The following is a 17,850-nucleotide window of genomic DNA, read 5'->3' as shown; positions in this document are numbered from 1 at the left end:
GCGTGCGCGCGCGTTGTGTGTGATTGTGCGTGATTGTGCTGTGTGTGTATGTGTGATGTGTGTGGGGTGTGTATGTGCGGTTGTGCTGTGTGTGTATGTGTATGTGTGATGTGCGTGGGGTGTGTATATGTGGTTTGTGTGTGGCTGTGCTGTGTGTGTATGCAGGGGTTGTGTATGTGGTGTGTGTGTGGCTGTGCTGTGTATGTTTGCAGAGTTTGTGTATGCAGGGTTTGTGTATGTGGTGTGTGTGGTTGTGCTGTGCGTGTGTGTGTATAGTATGTGTATGTGGCATGTGTGTGTGTAGTGTGTGTATGTGGTGTGTGTGTGTAGTATGTGTATGTGGCGTGTGTGCATGTGTGTGTGTGTGAGATGGAGATACGGGAAGAGGAGCACTGACATCAGCCCCCGCCTGGGAAAGCTGACACGTGGAGTGAAGTTCACGTGGAGGACCTGCCGGGGGCCCGGCCCCATTTAGCAGGCGGCGGTATCCCTGGATTTCCTTGCAGACCCGTGGCCCGAGAAGCTGAAGAAGGACACCTGTCTGCCAATCTGTGCTAACCCCATTCCTCTCTTATTTTTCAGAATACACAAATTCAGAAAGAGTTTATCCTGAAGGAAATGAAACGAAATGGCATGAAAACAAATGTCAACAGCACCAAATCAGGCAGTACCAAGGCCAGGTGAGACCCCGCTTCTTCCCCGCACCTGTGTCCGCGGGCGGCTCAGGGCTGCGTAGCTCCGCCGATGTGTGTGCTGTGCCGGGTGTCAGGCCTCGGGCTGCTCAGGGTGCCGTTGTCACTCCCGGCTCGTGTCCGTCACGCAGCCGTGCGCGCTAAATGCTGGCTTTTGAGCCAGGGTTGTCTAGGGACTGACATACTGGTATTTATCGTATCAGGAAGCAACGGCTGATAGGTTTGAAGATTGAATTCCTTAATTTGGTGCCCAACAGGACAGCAGACATTAGCCACGGGGCGTTCAGAAAGTGGCAGCTGCGCTTCCTCTGCGGGACGTCCGGGCTGCTCTAGGGGGCAGCAGCCTCCCGCACTGCGGGCTGCAGCCCCCAGCTCCCTCCCCAGCCTGAGCCTGCCGCCTGGCGAACTATAAATAGGATGTGCTACTGGCTCCTGTCGCTCCTGTCGGCTCCGGAGCTGGCAGAACGGGATGGTTTCCAGCCCTGCCATCGCAGAAGGCTGCCAGTCAAACGTTTCTGCGACGGGCACCACGGATTGACAGCCGCCAAGCGCGGTCAGTGTGCGGACATGACTTGTTTTCCTGTGGCCCGTTGCCGAATCTGTCATCACGGGGGGTGTGGGATGTGGGGGTGCCTTTCTGAGGCCCTTTCTGATGAGAGGGAGCACATTGCACACACAGCAGCGGACTCTTTGCTTCAGGGTCCGCATTCTGGGCCGCAAGGCATTCAGGCTGAGAACATGAGCACCGCACTCACCCCTCCGAAGCTCACGTCCATTGCTGTCTGGGCCACCATCCTCGGGTCCCTGCTCTCGTGGCATCAGGGGTCTAATAGGGAAGGCCGCCAGTGAACAGCCCTGAGGTCATGCGTGCTCAGAAGCCCTTTCTGTCGCTGGCCACGTGTGCTCAGGGTAGGGGCAAGAGAGAATCATGGGTGACGCTGAAACTTTGCCTTGGATGGCGAGAGTGATGGCCATGAACAATATCTAGGGCAGCCGTGGGCAAACTACGGCCCGCGGGCTGGATCCGGCCCGTTCGGCTGTTCTATCCGGCCCGTGGAGCCGAAAGAGCAGAGGGTTCTCTTGCTCTCCCCTCCGCTCCTTTACTTTGAATTTATATTAGTTCACACAAACACTCCATCCATGCTTTTGTTCCGGCCCTCCGGTCCAGTTTAAGAACCCATGGTGGCCCTCGAGTCAAAAAGTTTGCCCACCCCTGACTAGGGTGTGTGTGTATGTGAGCGCGCGCGCGTGCATATGCGTGTGCACGCGCGTGTTGGGAGAGGAGCGCTGTTTGAATGACAGGGCTGTGAAAATCCTTCACTCATTAGTTTGATGAATGCGTTTGGAGCACCGGTTATGAGCTGGGTACTCCTGACGGGGGGCACAGGGGTGTAAAAACACCATTTTATTTCACGGAGCCTATGATCCAGTCTCCGATTTCCCAGATGAGAAGTATAGTTTCCAGCTGTGGCGTGTGCAGGGCAGGGGAGGACAGGCTGTGCTAGCTCCCCGGGGGGGTGGGGACAAGGGGACCAGGGAGGCCTCTCTAAGGAGGCGAGCTCACACCTGGAGCGAAGGGGAGAGGAGTCGGAGGCGGGGGGGGGGGGGGGGGGAGGAGGGACCCAGGCGGAGGGCCAGGGGCTGTGGGAGAGTGACAGGTGGGGAGGGAGAGGAGCCAGGAGCCCTTCGGTCAGGTGCTTCCTGTGAGCAGATTGCAGTGAACACGCTGAGATACACTCATTAAGGAGCATTTCAAAGAAAAAAGACCGCCCTGGCCCGTGTGGCTCAGTGGATAGAGTGTCGGCCTGTGGACTGAAGGGTCCTGGGTTCAGTTTCAGTCAAGGGCATGGACCTCAGCTGCAGGCTCCTCCTTGGTCTGGGCTCTGGTGGGGCGTGTGCAGGAGGCAACCAATCGATGTGTTTCTCACATCGATATTTCTGTCTGTCTTTCCCTCTCTCTTCCACTCTCTCTAAAAATCATTGGAAAAATATCCTCCGATGAAGATTAACAAAAAATACCCATGTCCCCACCATCCCAACATGGCTGTTTTTATCACATCGTCTAGAGCCAGGGGTGGGCAAACTTTTTGACTCGAGGGCCACAATGGGTTCTTAAACTGGACCGGAGGGCCGGAACAAAAGCATGGATGGAGTGTTTGTGTGAACTAATATAAATTCAAAGTAAAGGAGCGGAGGGGAGAGCAAGAGAACCCTCCGCTCTTTCGGCTCCGCGGGCCGGATAGAACAGCCGAACGGGCCGGATCCGGCCCGCGGGCCGTAGTTTGCCCACGGCTGGCTAGACCTTCCACCTGTGAAAAGTTGTTCTTACGTCATTGTATTCGTAGTGTTTCCTGTCCCGTTCCTCTCAACATTGTCCTAAACCTGTGTTTGTGTCTCAGCACAGCCTGTGGAGTTACCACTTAGACAGGAGATGTTACTCCATGCGAGCGTATTGACTTGGAGGTCCGCGTTGTTGTGAGTTTGATTTCTGGGTCTGTGTGTGCGTCCTGCAGTGCGTATGCATAGACTTGACATGTACGCTGCGAGAGAAAGTGTTTGTTAAGATGACCTTGGGAGCAAGGTGACAGCCTGGGTGGGGAGCTGAGGAGCCCTGATGCAGGGGAGACCCTCGGTGAGGACGGCTGGGGCGCAGGCTCGTGGGATGGCCGTGTTCATAAGCCTCGTGCCGCATACTGTCAGCTTACAACCACGGGATTTTCTGCTCAGTTGAATTCAGGTGACTGGCTATAGTGTTTTTATGATACCCTGTCATTTGAAAGATCTTTGTAAATCAGCTTGAGTTCTTCTAACGCCTGTGTTTAGAACACGGACTAGGTGGCCAGCCAACCTGGAGAATGGAGAAGTATGAGGCTGGGTGGGAGGCTGGGTGGGAGGCTGGGTGGGGCTTCCAGCGTGGGGCACGGACCCTGGCAGCCTAGTGCTGGGTGAGAAGTCTCTGCAGATGACTTACTTTTCGTTTTCTACTCGTCCTTTTGAGTAGGTTGCAGAATTGGTAAACGGTTTGGCAAATGCAAGGTGTCCATTTTTGAGGATTGACAGACAGATTTTATTACTCTACCAATCTATGTGAACTTCATTGTTAGTGATGTGTTTATATGAGAATGCACACAAATCACGTGGACACACACACACACACACACACACACACTCTCACTCTCACTCTCACTCTCTCACTCATTCCTAGCACAACTGGGCAGAAAGTCTGGGATTCAATTTAGGAGAGTTTTGGTCTTGGCCTTATGCGTAAATTTACCTTTTCTCTCTGGAGTTTAATTCCTCTGCTTCTGAAAATGTGGATAACGGTACCCAACTCCAGGTTGTCGCAAAGCAGGTGCTCATAATTGCAAGGTGAATCTAGCAGGCTCCCTTAAATGTAACATTCGCTAGGCCTTTTTAAAAGTTTTTTATTGATTTTAGAGAGCGAGAGAGGAAGGGAGAGGGAAAGAGAGGTAGAAACATCGACGAGAAACAGTGATTAGCTGCCTCCTACACGACCCCCACCGGGCATGTGCCCTGACCGGGAATCGAACTTGCGACCTCTTGGTGCGTGGGTCGACGCTCAGCCACTGAGCCGCACCGGCTGGGCTTGCGGGGCTTCCTGTGTCACTTTGATGGTAAGCAGGGAAGTTTGCACCGGAGCCTCCATAAAAACTACGGGCTGGGACTTAAAATCAGCTTCCGGCTCGTCTGCAGCGGGCTCAGCTGTTAAACACGGAGGGCTGGGCCCCACCCAGGGCCTCCGGTTGGTCTGGATGGGGCCTGAGGATTTGCATTTCTGATGCTGCTGGTTCAGGGGCCACATTTGAGAGCCACTGTTTTAAAGCTCCTTGTCTGCCTCAACAGCCTTTTAAAACTAATTTTTACAAATGGAAAATAATGCATTTGAAAATAATGGCAGTAAGAGCAATAAAAACACATTATTTCTGCGTGAGGAATCTAAAGTGGATAGCTCTGTCCCCTGGAGAGGCGCTGGCGATGGCTTCCCTTGCAAAGGCCCTTAGTCTGACCCCCAGGTGGGGGATTCAGTTCACTCTCCTCAGCACGGGGAGGCGGGGTCACTGAGCTGCTGCACCTGCATCCGTGGAAGGCGAGGGTGCGGATCCCTGCTCCCCGGTTTTGAAAACACGCTGCCATTTCTTCAAATCCTGAGTCAGATGATGAGCTGTGGAGGGCCGGGAGGGCGGCCATGCCTCTCTTCCTGCACCTCCAGCCTCGCCGGGGGGGTGGCCTGCAGGGTTGGCTGGAGAGTGAACCCTGAGAACGTAGTTGCTTGGGAAATGCTTGCACCCAGGATGTTGGGGTCGGACACAGACGGGCTCCGTTTTCAGAGCTGCGCAGACTTGGCTCCTGGGGCGCTCGCGTTGTAATGGGAGCCGCCCCAGCTTTCCTGGTCCTGCCGTTGGGAATTCTCATGGAGCGGCCCCCACAGGTCACCCGGCCTCCTCCCGCAGGAAGGGGCCTCCGCCCCGGAGTGCGCTCAGCAGCCCGGGGGGAATGACTTCTCCCACGATGATTACTTTTTTCACGCTGTCTTCCGCTAAGTGCTTCTTGGATTGAATCACTTTGTATTCAAGTAATAAAGTGCACAACAGGCAGTACATTTCTGGGTGATTATCTCGCTCCTCAGGTGGTGTAATAAGGCAGGAGGCCAAAGCCCTGGCACGCCTGGTTGTTACTAGGCAGTGAATTTATGGGTAAAATAAAGTGGTTATTTGCATGAGCAGTAAGTGCAACAAGGGACGCAGTTACAGCAGGCCCTCCCCGCGAGCCGGACGCGTGGGGCAAGGCGGGAGGTGGGCGCTCCTGGCCGGCCGGGCCCCGTGGGCAGCCAGACTTCTCGCCGCCTTCGAGGAGCCGCTCGTTAATGTTGCAAAAGCAACAGGAGAGAAAGCCTTGGCCATTGCCGACCCCGCACCCGGGTGCCTGGAGAGCTCTCCTCGGGCCCGGCCCTGGGCGTAGCAGGCGTGCAATCCTGAGCGAATGGCGTGCTGCGCCGAGCATCAGCTTCCTCACCGGTGAAGTGGGAAGAGTAAAACGTGGCTGGGCATGGGGAGGGTTACATGACAGCTTTTCACCAACCTTAAGCTCCTTTCCTGGCTCAAAGTAAGTCCCCAGTAAATGCTGATGGAATTCGAATAACTTTTTTTACTTCTTAAAATTCTCCGTAAGCTTGAGTTTCTTGTCTCTGAACCTCTTCAGTCTTGGCCAGTGGTCTCAGTTACGCCCATTATTCCCAGCGTTCTCGGGGTCCCTTCCTGAGCAGCACCTGCCCACGCTGTCCCTTCCCTTGCACACACCCTCGCCTGGCTGCATCACACTTGCCTTTCAGAACCCTGTCCCAGGTGAAACCCGGCTCTCCACCGCTGGTCCTGGCTGTGCGGTTCATGTCCCCGGACCTCAGCTGGGCCCTTAAAACGCCCTGAAAGGCAGCTTCTCTTCCACGCCCCTGCTTGCCTGCTCCTCCAGCAGCCATTTCATCCTCTATCCCAGTGGTCGGCAAACCGCGGCTCGCGAGCCACATGTGGCTCTTTGGCCCCTTGAGTGTGGCTCTTCCACAAAATACCACGGCCTGGGCGAGTCTGTTTTGAAGAAGTGGCGTTAGAAGAAGTTTAAGTTTAAAAAATGTGGCTCTCAAAAGAAATTTCAATCGTTGTACTGTCGATATTTGGCTCTGTTGACTAATGAGTTTGCCGACCACTGCTCTATCCTCTTTGCTTAATCCTGAGCCATCTCTCCCATCCTTTCTGCTGCTGACCCAGCTTCCTACCTCAAATGGAATTGTATTCTTAATTTTATTTTCAGATAGTTTATTGCAGGTATATAGAAAAGCAATAGATTTTTGTATGTTGATCTTATATCCCATAACCTTACTAAAGTTATTTATTCTAATAGTATTTTTTGGCATGTGTGTCTTCTGTAGGGTTTTCTATTATACAAAACTAGAGGCCCAGTGCACAAATTCATGCATCAGTGGGGTCCCTCAGCCTGGCCTGCGGGATCGGGTCGAAACCGGCTCTCCGACATCCCCTGAGGGGTCCCAGATTATGAAAGGGTGCAGGCCAAGTGGAGGGACCCCACGTTGCATGATCAGGGCTGGGGAGGGACACGGGAGTTTGGCCAACTGGGAGGGATCACAGGAGGGCTCCAGGGCGGGTCTGGCCCGTCTTGCTCAGTCCCGTCTCGCTCAGTCCCCATCGGCTGGACCCCAGCAGCAAGCTAACCTACCGGTCAGAGTGTTTGCCCCCTGGTTGTCAGTGCACATCATAGCAACTGGTCGACCGGTTGACTGCCCCCTAGTGGTCAGTGCGTGTCATAGTGAGCAGTTGAGCGCCTTCGCACATCATTAACATATTATGCTTTGATTGGTTGAACGACCTACCCGTTGACTGGACACTTAGCGTATTAGGCTTTTATTATATAGGATTATGTCATTGGCAAATAGAGATAGTTTTCATTAGGCTCCAACCTGGTACCTTTGTATTTCATTTTCTTGCCTAATTGTTCTGGCTAGAACAGTGGTCGGCAAACTCATTAGTCAACAGAGCCAAATATCAACAGTACAACGATTGAAATTTCTTTTGAGAGCCAAATTTTTTAAACTTCTTCTAATGCCACTTCTTCAAAATAGACTCACCCAGGCCATGGTCTTTTGTGGAAGAGCCACACTCAAGGGGCCAAAGAGCCGCATGTGGCTCGCGAGCTGCGGTTTGCCGACCACTGGGCTAAAACCTTTAGCACAATCTATATCTATAAAAAGGCTAAGTGACCTTCTGACTGGCCAGTAGGTATGATGCGCTCTGACCACCAGGGAGCAGATGCTCAACACAGGAGCTGCTGAGCTGCGGTGACTTGGCAGCGGCAGTTCTTGGGTGATGCACCCCAGAACCAGAGAGGAGGGAGCCATGTGATTCCACCTTCGGCTGGGGTTATGTTGTTGCTGGGGCACTGTCGGCCCCAAATCTGGTGTACTGCACACTTGCATTTGCATTCCACACCCTGTATGACAGCAACTTTGCAGAGTGCTCTCTTGCACTCCAGGACCCCTCAGAGGATGTTGGAGAGCCAGTTTCAGCCCGATCCCTGCAGGCCAGGCCGAGGGATCCCAACTGCCGGAGGGACCCTGCTCACTCCACAGATACCCTTCGAGCCGCAGCACTGCCCCAGGTGCAGCCAGCTGGGGAGGGTCGACAGGAGGTTGGCTTCAGGGTGTGTCCAGCCTGTCTCGCCCAGTCCTGCCCCGCCACCCACCTTCTAATTAATTTCCTTTCAATGTGCATGAATCTGTGCTCCAGGCCACTAGTGTTGAATAAAAGTGGTGAGAGCAGACATCCTCATCTTGTTTCTGATCTTAGGGTAAATTTTTTTTTTTTTTTTACCATTAAGTATGATGTTAGCTGTTTTTTTTTAAATTAATGCCTTTTGTCAGGTCAAAGAAGTTCCCTTCTGTTCCTAGTTTGTTCCTAGTGTTTTTATCATGAAAGGATGTAGGATTTTGTGAAATGCCTTTTCTGTACCCTTTGAGATGATTTTTCCCCCTTGATTCTATTAATGTTGCATTGATTAATTTTTTATAACAGATGGAGCGAACATCCTTGCATTCCTGGATTGCAAACCATCCTTGCATTCCTTTGATAAATCCCACTTAGTTATGCAGTTTGATTCTTTTTGTATATTGCTGGATTTAGTTTGTTAGTATGTTGATGAGGATTTTTCCTATATTCCTAAGGAAAATTGGTCCTTAGTTGTTGTTTTTTTTCCTTTTGATGTCTTTTCTGGTTTGGTATCAGGGTAATACTGACCTCATACAGTGTGTTGGGAAGTGTTCTCTCCTCTTTTGTTTTCTGGAAGAGTTTGTGAAGGATTGCTTTTAATTATTCTTTAAGTGTTTGGCAGAATTTATCAGTAAACCTATCTGGTCCTAGTATTTTCACAATAAGTTTTTTGATTACGAATTCAGGCTCTTTGCTTGTTATAGATCTATTCATATATTTTATTTCTTTAGTCAGTTTCAGTAGTTTGTGTCTTCTAAGAATTTTTCCATTTCATCTAAGTTATCTAATTTGTTAGCATACAATTTACATTTCCTTATAATCCTTTTAGTTTTTGGAAGGTCAGTAGTAATGCCCTCTCTTTCATTCATGATTTAAATAATTTGAGTTTTGCCAATCTTTTCAAAGAACCAGCTTTTCATTTTGTTGGTTTTCTTTATTTTCTATTCTCAATTTTATTTCTTTCTGCTCTAATCTTTATTAGTCCCTTCAATCTACTTGGGTTTAATTTAATCTTATTTTTCTAGCTTTTAAAGGAAGATGTTTAGGTTATCAATTGAGATTTTCTTTTCTTTAATATAGACATTAATATCTATAAATTTACCCCTAAGCACTACTTTATCTGCATCCCATAAGTATTGGTATGTTGTGCCTTCATTATCATTCATGTAAAAGTATTTGTTAATTTATCTTGTGATTATTTTTTTGACCTATTGATTAATTAGGAGTGTATTCTTTAATTTCTACATATTTATTTATTGTCTATTTTCTTTCCGTTATTGATTTCTATTTTCATTTCAGTGTAGTTGGAGAACATCTATTAATTATTTCAATCCTTTTACATTTATTGAGCCTTGTTTTATGTCTTAACATATGACCTATCCTGGAGGGTGCCCCGTGTGTGCGTGAGAAGAATGTGTTCTACTGTCGTTAGGTGGAGTGTTCTTTGATGGCTCTTAGTCTAATTGGTGTACGCGTTGTCCGAGTCTTCTGTCCCCTTGTTCTTCTCTCTAGTTGGCCTATCCCTTATCAAGAGTGGTCCTGAAGCCTCCTGCTGTTAGTGTTCAAGTGAATATTCTCCTTTCACGGTTCTCAGCTTCACTTCAAGTGCAGTGGGGCTCTGTTATTAGGTGCATGCATGTTTATTTTACGTCAGTTATTCTTTCTCTGATATCCTTCCTTTCTTTCTGTAGATCTGAGTTTCTGACCCTTTGGACTTTTCCTTCTTTTTGAAGACTTTATTTTAACAAGATTTCTTGCAAGTAGGTCTGCTGGTGACAAATTCCCTCAATTTTCGTCTGTGTGATAAAGTCTTTATTTCAAATGCCTGGACACAGTAGTCTTCTGATCTTTGCAAGGGGCTCTCGTGTGTGCTGGGGCGTTCCTTCAGCCTTCAGCTAGGAAGTTTACAATTCTGCCTGAGCCTTCACTTCCTGCTTGTGACCTTGGCTAGAGCCTCAAGGTCAGCCAGAGGTGAGCGTTTAGGGCCTTCCCAGGTCTTCCCTGAGTAAACTCATTGCCCTGGACCGGCTCACAACCCCTACACAAGAGAGTGCCATTAGATTCCCAGGAATATGGGGATGCCTTTCAGAGCCCCTACGGACATCCCATTCCCTAGCTCTTTCCTTTAAGCTTTTAGTCAGTCTATTGTTTACTCCACCTGTTATCCACCCACTCAGGCAGCTGAGATTTTAAACACAATTATCTTTGTTTTTTCCAACAAACCTTTTCACAATAGCCTGTTCCCCCTGGTGAACTCTGAATTAGTTAACATAGAGCAGCCTGTGAGTGGGGTCTTCCCGGGAACCACAGTGTGTCAGGTAATGAGAATGTTCTGGGAATGGGGCCTTGACGGGGGACTCCAGCCCTCTGCTCCTGCCAGTGGCTGTCGGCTGCCGGGTTTCCACTGAGATCAGGCGGTTGATTTGAAGGAAGCGGGGAGATGGGAACAGAGACTGTTAAAACGCCCCCAAACTTGGTGTTCATGCAGAGATTCTGCCGTATTTCGTGAATCTATGCTCCCTAGATGGCTGCAAACCTCTGGATAACTGCGGAGTTTTGAAACGGTTCGCTGTGGCCGTTTGGCCGGCTTCTCGCTGTTTCACGGAGGGGAAGGCTTCCAGAGGCCAGCTCTGCCTCACTGTGTGCTGGGTGCACAGGGAGGCGCTTCGGAAGCTCAGTCCGGGGGCGGTGGCACACAGGGCAAGATGCAGATCTTGTCACCTCGGAACCCACACCTGAAACCTGTATGATCATATCAAGCAATGCGTTTAATAAAAAAGGGAAAAAAAGCTCTTGAGTCCAGGCTTTCCATCCTGATGGCCACCAAAGGAGTTGTGGACGGAGAAGGAGCCACACGCTAGCCTGGCAAGTTCAGGGAAGGCGGTCTTGCAAACTCAAAGGCCTAAAGGACCACAAAGGATGGTCTGAAATTAAAACTTGAATTAAAAGCAGTTATGGTGGGTAGTCACGTCCTAGGCCGGTATCTTTCCTGGCAGATGCCCTGGGCACCGGGACGGGGATGGTTATCATGCTAATTGGTGACTGTTAAGTATCCTGTGCCCACCTACGTGTCTAACATTTTACTCTCTATCCAATCTCAGAGGTTTCCCCGCTTTGCTTCCCCCGCCTCCCTAATCCATCACCCGTGGCTTTCATGTAACCCCCTACGTCTCCTCCTTTGACTGTCATGTATGAAACAGTGAGAAGCTGCCGTTCTCTGGAGCACTATCCCAGTCGTTGAGATTCTGCTTCCTGGCAACTGTCGACAGTTTGGCTCAAATAGACTCACACACATTCTTTCAGGTTTGAACGCTTTTTTATGTGAACAAAGCGGTGCACACTAGTCAGGATGCAGATGGGGGTTCGTGTCCAAACAGCTTCATTTTTCCATCTTTGAAGACGATTGGATCTACTAAAAACAGGGAGTGTAACCCCGAAATTTTGTGTTCACTTTAAGAATAGTCTTGGCGGCACTGGCGAGAAGGTCATCGCTAGCTGTTTTTATAGCCTCCGCTGCCCCGCCAGGAGAGGACGGGATGGGAGGTTGGCCACATCTGTAATGTGTGCTCTGTTTTCTCTTCTGTCACAGGGATTTAATGTGCAAGATGGCTACCATACCGGTTTGGCATACTCCGTGTCCTCACGTTAAAAAATTCACAAATTTAGGACCCTATTCTTCACCATTTAGAGTCTGTTCAAGAAATGGTTTCCAAAATACGCCCAGATCTTCCTCAAGTGAGTATTCACGAGCAAATGCTACTAACAGTAGAGTCACTGTGTGTGTGGTGCGTGCCAGGCTCTGTCCGAGGCCTTCCTGGCCCTGGACCCCCACAACAGAGCGAGGGAGTGGGTTGTTATTGTCCCTCTTTCCTTTACGGGGACCCGAGACACTGCCACAGCTACACAGTTCCTAAGTGGCAGGTTGGTGATATGAGCCCTCCCTTCCTGCCTTCTCAAACACTTTATGAGCCCTACTCTGTGACAAGAACTGTCACAGGTTCTGAGGAGAAGGAGGAGGGTTCAGGGAGGACCCGCCTGGAGGGGAGTCCAGAGAGGAAAATGGGGCGTCCAGTGGTGAGAGACACGTACCGGGACAGACGCACGGCGCAGCAGTGAGTGCACGCACGGCCCAGGAGCAGGACTCGGAGGGGACACGCCGAAAGGGGAATTGATTTTGCCTCGTGAGCGGGAGAGAGGCAGTCAGAAGTCACAGTGGACACCTGTGTGCACTCACCGTTAGCGACACTTCAATCCCATGGTCACATGTGTGCACCAGGGATCCTGGGAAATACAGGCTTTATGCCGGACAGCCACGTGTCTACCCACATCTCAGGGTTCCTGTTTCTAGGGGAAGAGGGAGGGTGGGAAGCGAGGGTTGACTAGCAATTTCCAGCACAGAAATGTATCATCAGGAGTGAACTGTTCCAGTCCAATAGCGGCAGGCCTGCAGTGCCCTTGGGGTGTGACATGATGGTCCAGGAAGGCTGCGGCGAGCGGGTCCCTGGGTCAGAGGGCCCTCCCGCTCTAAGGCCATTGGATTGCCCTTAGGAAGCTTGTACCCACACACCCCACAGGTAACATTTAAAGGTGTTCATTCTAAGCATCCTGACAGAGTACCACCCTCTACATCTTATCCTTTCAAGTCCCAAAGCAGCACTCTGCTGTGATTTAGTTTGCATTTCCCTAATAGTAGAGGTCAACTTTGATCTCAAGTTCATCTGGCTTCTGTTGTTTTCTTTGGTCACCTGCCTTGTGGTCCTTTTGCCCACGTCCCCGCTATGAGGAAGTGGTTTTAGGGTTTTTATGAGCTGTCTTCGCAGTGCAGATATTAATCCTTCATCCCCCCGATGTGCCAGCAGTGTCTTTTTTCATTGGTCATTTGCCTTTTATGTTTATTGATGGCATTTTAAAATTATTTTTTCCTTAAGTAAAAAATTATATATATATATCAAAAATTCTTATTTGAATATATATATATATATATATATATATATATATATATATATATATTTGTATGTCCATATAGATATTTATGTGGTATATCCTAACAGCATTTTCCTCTCCAGAAGCGGTCACCATTACTTGTTTGGCTGGCTTCGCTTTCATGCGTGCACACATATATGTAGATATGTCCTTGTTATATTCAATAAGCAGAATTCACGGGGCAAACGTGAACCTGGCAGCCACAGATACTAGACACCCTGGTTCTTTTATGAATGTGTTTTGCCTTTTGTTTGTTTCAATTTGAACAATTTGTACTGACCTGACTCTATATTCACTAGTCCTTTCTTCTACTACGTACAGTTTGCTATTAGGCAAATCAAATGAGTTCTGAACTTCTGATGTTCTATTTTTATTTTCTAGCTTTTTCATGTACTTTTAAAAAAGTTTCCATTTCTCTGCTGAAACCTCCCTGTGTTCAACATGGTGTCAACTTTTCTGTTATCCTGTATAATCCTATATAATAAAAGGCTAATATGCAAATCGACCAAATGGTGGAACAACTGGTTGCTACGACGCACACTGACCACCAGGGGGCAGACGCTCAATGCAGGAGCTGCCCCCTGGTGGTCAGTTTGTTCCCACAGGGGTAGCGCTGCTCAGCCAGAAGCCAGGTGGCGGTGGCGGGAGCCTCTCCCGCTTCCATGGCAGCGCTAAGGATGTCCGACTGCTGGCTTAGGCCCGCTAAGCCGACGTTCAGACATCCCCTGAGGGCTCCCGGACTGCAAGAAGGCACAGGCTGGGCTGAGGGGACCCCCCCACACACACTCAGTGCACGAATTTCGTGCACTGGGCCTCTAGTCTCTAACACATTTACCATTCTTAGTTTAAACACCTGATCACTGCTATATCTGTTCACTCTGTGGGTCTTCTCATGACTGTTTTTGCTCTTCATTAGGACACCTTCCTTATTTCACTTGTCTTGCAATTTAAAAAAGATTAAAGGCCAGACATTTGTGTGAAAAACAGTAGAGATAGAAGTAACTAATATTCACCACCAGCTGAAGGAATGCGCCTCCTCTCCCGGCTTTTGGTGAGACGGCTGCTCTGTGTAATCTCTCAGTCGGGCTGGACTGGTTGCAGTTTCAGTTAGATTTGGGGGACCCCTGGTTTCAGAATGTCTCCCTTCAACAGCTCTTGACATCTGAACCCTGGGGAGACTCCAGAGATCTGTCCCACAGCCCAGCTGCCAGCTTGGCCCACTGGGGAGCTCTGTGCTTTCAGCCCACCTGCCAGTTTTGGAAGTGTCCTGGTTGTTCTCTGCTCCCAGCCCAGCCACCGGCCACCCTGCCCGAGGTCTGCAATGGGCCGCAAGGTACACTCATCGAAGGCCCATTGGCTCTGGAGGGACTGCCTCAGCTCTCTGCTCTGTCCTCCGCGGGGGTCAGCCGCTGCCCTGCGCCAGCAGAAGGCCCTGTGTGCCTTGGGCACCACATAGCTCAGAGCGGCTTGGCTTTTCTTCCTGGGGCTCTACCGGGGGAGAGGGTCCTGGGTCTTCTGTCTCTGCTAGTGCCCGTTCTTTCTGGAATTTAATCTCTTTCCATCCTTAGTTCTCTGATGGGCTTTTAAAGCCATCTTTTTTAGCTTATCTCATTTTTTCCTCATTGTTAAAAGGAAGAAGGACAGTCTGTTGTGACTTTATTCTGGATGGATGTAAAAAATTCTGTCAAATTGCCATGCAGAAAGATGAAATTAATTTGCATTCTCATTAGCAGCTCATGCAAAGTTTGGTTAGTGCTTTCATTTTAAATCTCAGAAGTTGCAGGGGCACGTGAAATGAAAGGTTTTCCTTTAAGTAATTTCACCTGGTTTCAAATTAATATTTTCTGATAATTATAATAATTATTTTTTCCTAATAATTTTAAATTAAAATTATTGATTGACAAGATGGGTTTCCACAAACACCAATTAGAAAGCATGTATGCACCCCTATGTTCATAGCAGCACAATTTACAATAGCTAAGCTCTGGAAATAGCCCAAGTGCCCATCAGTACACCAGTGGATAAAAAAGCCGTGGTACATTTACACCAGGAAATACTATGCAGCAGTAAAAAAGAAGGATCTCTTACCCTTTGAACAGCATGGAGGGACCTGGAGGGTATCATGATAAGTGAAATAAGCCAGTCAGAGAAAGACAAGTATCACATGATCTCACTCAATGCGGAATCTAACGAACAAAATAAACTGATGAGCAGAGTGGACCCAGAGACATGGAAGCATGGAGCAGAGTGTGGAATATTGGAGGGAAGGTGGGTGGGTGGAAGGTAATCAACCAAAGACCTTGTATGCATGTATGCATAACCCATGGACACAGACAATAGGGTGGTGAAGACCTGGGGTCGGGAGTGGGGCTCAGGTGGAGGGGGTCAATAGGAGAAAAAAAGAGGCATATGTAGTACTTTCAATAATAAAGATTTTTAAAAAAATATATTTTATTGATATTTTACAGAGAGGAAGGGAGAGGGATAGAGAGCTAGAAACATCGATGAGAGAGAAACATCGATCAGCTGCCTCCTGCACGCCCCCCACTGGGGATGTGCCTGCAACCAAGGTACATGCCCTTGACCGGAATCGAACCCGGGACCCTTCAGTCCGTAGGCCGACGCTCTATCCACTGAGCCAAACCGGTTTCGGCAATAATAAAGATTTTAAAAAATAATAAATTAAAAAGAAAGAAAGAAAAGATGGGTTTCTCAGAAAGCAATTAAAAATGTCCATGAAAGTCTGAAAAAAGATTTCAGGACGGAGGTGTAAATGGCCAGGAGGGTTCCTCTGTGACATTGAACACAGCTGGCACTCCAGGCTGGGCGGGCTGAGGGAGAGCAGTGTGTGTGGGCCCAAAGAGAATTGCAAGCTGTGCTACACGAGTCCGTGGCGTCTGGGAGTCCACGCGTGGTGACGCTGCACCATGAGCATCTCTATGGGAGGGTTAAGCCCTTCCCCTCCCTCAGGCTCTCAGCCAGTCCTCCCCTCCCAGGGGAGCAAACGCCCGGAGCACCCACCGGCGGCCTCTCCCTGTGGCTTTGTGACTCCACACAGCGTGGCGGCTGGTGTGGCATCTTACGAGGGTGACCAGGCAATGCTACAAACATGTAACACATGTAAGACAGAGCTACTAACTGTGGTCACCAAGCCTGTGCAACCTTGTAACTAGAGGTTTTCCAAACTGCAGCGATTCTTAGCTTCCTCTTCCCCTAACCCAGGGGTGGGCAAACTTTTTGACTCGAGGGCCACAATGGGTTCTTAAACTGGACCGGAGGGCCGGAACAAAAGCATGGATGGAGAGTTTGTGTGAACTAATATAAATTCAAAGTAAAGGAGCGGAGGGGAGAGCAAGAGAACCCTCCGCTCTTTCGGCTCCGCGGGCTGGATAGAACAGCCGAACAGGCCGGATCCGGCCCGCGGGCCATAGTTTGCCCACGGCTGCCCCAGCCGGTCATAAACTGGAAAATAGAATAGTCACATCTTCTGGCTCTTTGCTGGTTGGTACCGCCAGTTGATTTGTAGTTCCTGTATTTACTTGTTACTTCAACCAGTTACCACAGCCGTTCTCATCGTAGACAGGAAAGGCAGGCCCGTGTTGTATCTTCTCTCCTTTGAGACTCTGGACCCAGGGACCTGATGCGCTGCAGCCAGGACGCCCCTCCTTCTCTGCCCGGGCGGGGCCGTCCTGGCCCCAAAGCGCACTCGAGCTCAGCACCCTCCCCGCTCAGTGTGCCTGTTCTCAGTTCCTCCTTGTCTTCGACAGGGACGTGATCTAGATGGAAGAATACACATTTTTCTCTCGAAAAGGAGCAAGGGGTTGAGAACTCAATGTAGTTGAACGACTGATGTAAAAGGAATTGATTCCCAAGTTTTATTCCAACACCCGTTTCCCACCTGCAATGACCTACGCCCTCTGCACGGCAGGTCGTCTTTGCCTGTGTTTCTCTGTCCTCATTACTGTCGTTCCACAGCGATCAGGTCTTACCGGCGGCTCAGTCCCAGGCCGCTTAGCTCTAAGCATGTGTAATAAACAGCCATTTCTCTCTTACAGCCACAACCGTTGCAAATCCGATACTGTCCTTCTTAGATGTTAAACGGATTTTATTTCAAAAAATTACCGACAAAGGAGACGAGTTGATAAAAGCCTTCCAGCTGCTCGATCCCAGCCGCAGCATGACGGTGTCCAAGAGCGAGCTGCGGAGGGTCGTCAGCACCTTCCTGCTGCCTCTCACGAGGGAGCAGTTCCAGGACGTGCTGGCCCAGGTAAGGTCGCGTCCTCCCCGGCCGGGCAGGTGGCGGGCAGCGGCGGCCCCAGGGGAGCAGTGCATGCTTTCTTCACATCACTTCCTCACGTTGGGGCAGAGTTGGGATGAACTCTGGTCATCATTTGCACGTGGCACCATTACACATTTTTTTGTTTTGTATTGTCTTGCTTTGTCAAGCTTCCAATGTATAAAACATTCGGTCAACTTGCATTTTTTAAAATATATTTTTATTGATTTCAGAGAGGAAGGGAGAGGGAGAGAGAGAGAGAAACATGAATGGTGAGAGAGAATCACTGATCGGCTGCCTCCTGCATGCCCCCCACTGGGGATTGAGCCCACACCGGGGGTATGCGCCCTGACCGGGAATGGAACCACGATCGCCTGGTTCACAGGTCGATGCTCAACCACTGAGCCACGCTGGCCAGGCTCAACTTGCATTTTGGAACTTAGTACAGATGCTCCTTGACTTACGAGGGGTGTGCCTCCTGATAAACCCACGGTCAGCGGAAAATGTCCTGAGGAAATGCATTTAATACACCCAGCCGAGGAACATCCCAGCTTAGCCAGCACACGCAGCCGTGCTCCGGGCACTCAGCCGATGGGTGAGCAGACCC

At 49.7% G+C, this 17,850-nt stretch overlaps 1 protein-coding gene across 1 annotated transcript in view; it reads left to right on the top strand.

Moving 5' to 3' along the window:
* Positions 1 to 618: 618 nt before the first annotated feature.
* EFCAB6 (EF-hand calcium binding domain 6) overlaps positions 619 to 17,850 on the top strand; it is a gene marked incomplete at its 5' end in the record, with an annotated part of 176,794 nt that continues 159,562 nt past the window's right edge. Inside the window, 3 exons of the mRNA XM_080660273.1 lie at positions 619 to 680; positions 11,574 to 11,719; positions 17,023 to 17,234. Of these exons, the coding sequence (XP_080516399.1) occupies positions 619 to 680; positions 11,574 to 11,719; positions 17,023 to 17,234 (420 nt within the window). The remainder of the gene's footprint in view (positions 681 to 11,573; positions 11,720 to 17,022; positions 17,235 to 17,850) is intronic.

Source organism: Plecotus auritus (genome assembly GCF_963455305.1).
Source record: "Plecotus auritus genome assembly, chromosome: 3".
NCBI classification, from domain to species: domain Eukaryota; kingdom Metazoa; phylum Chordata; class Mammalia; order Chiroptera; family Vespertilionidae; genus Plecotus; species Plecotus auritus.
The sequence above is the reverse complement of the archived record's forward strand: the minus strand, read 5'-3'. Positions and strand labels throughout refer to the sequence as shown.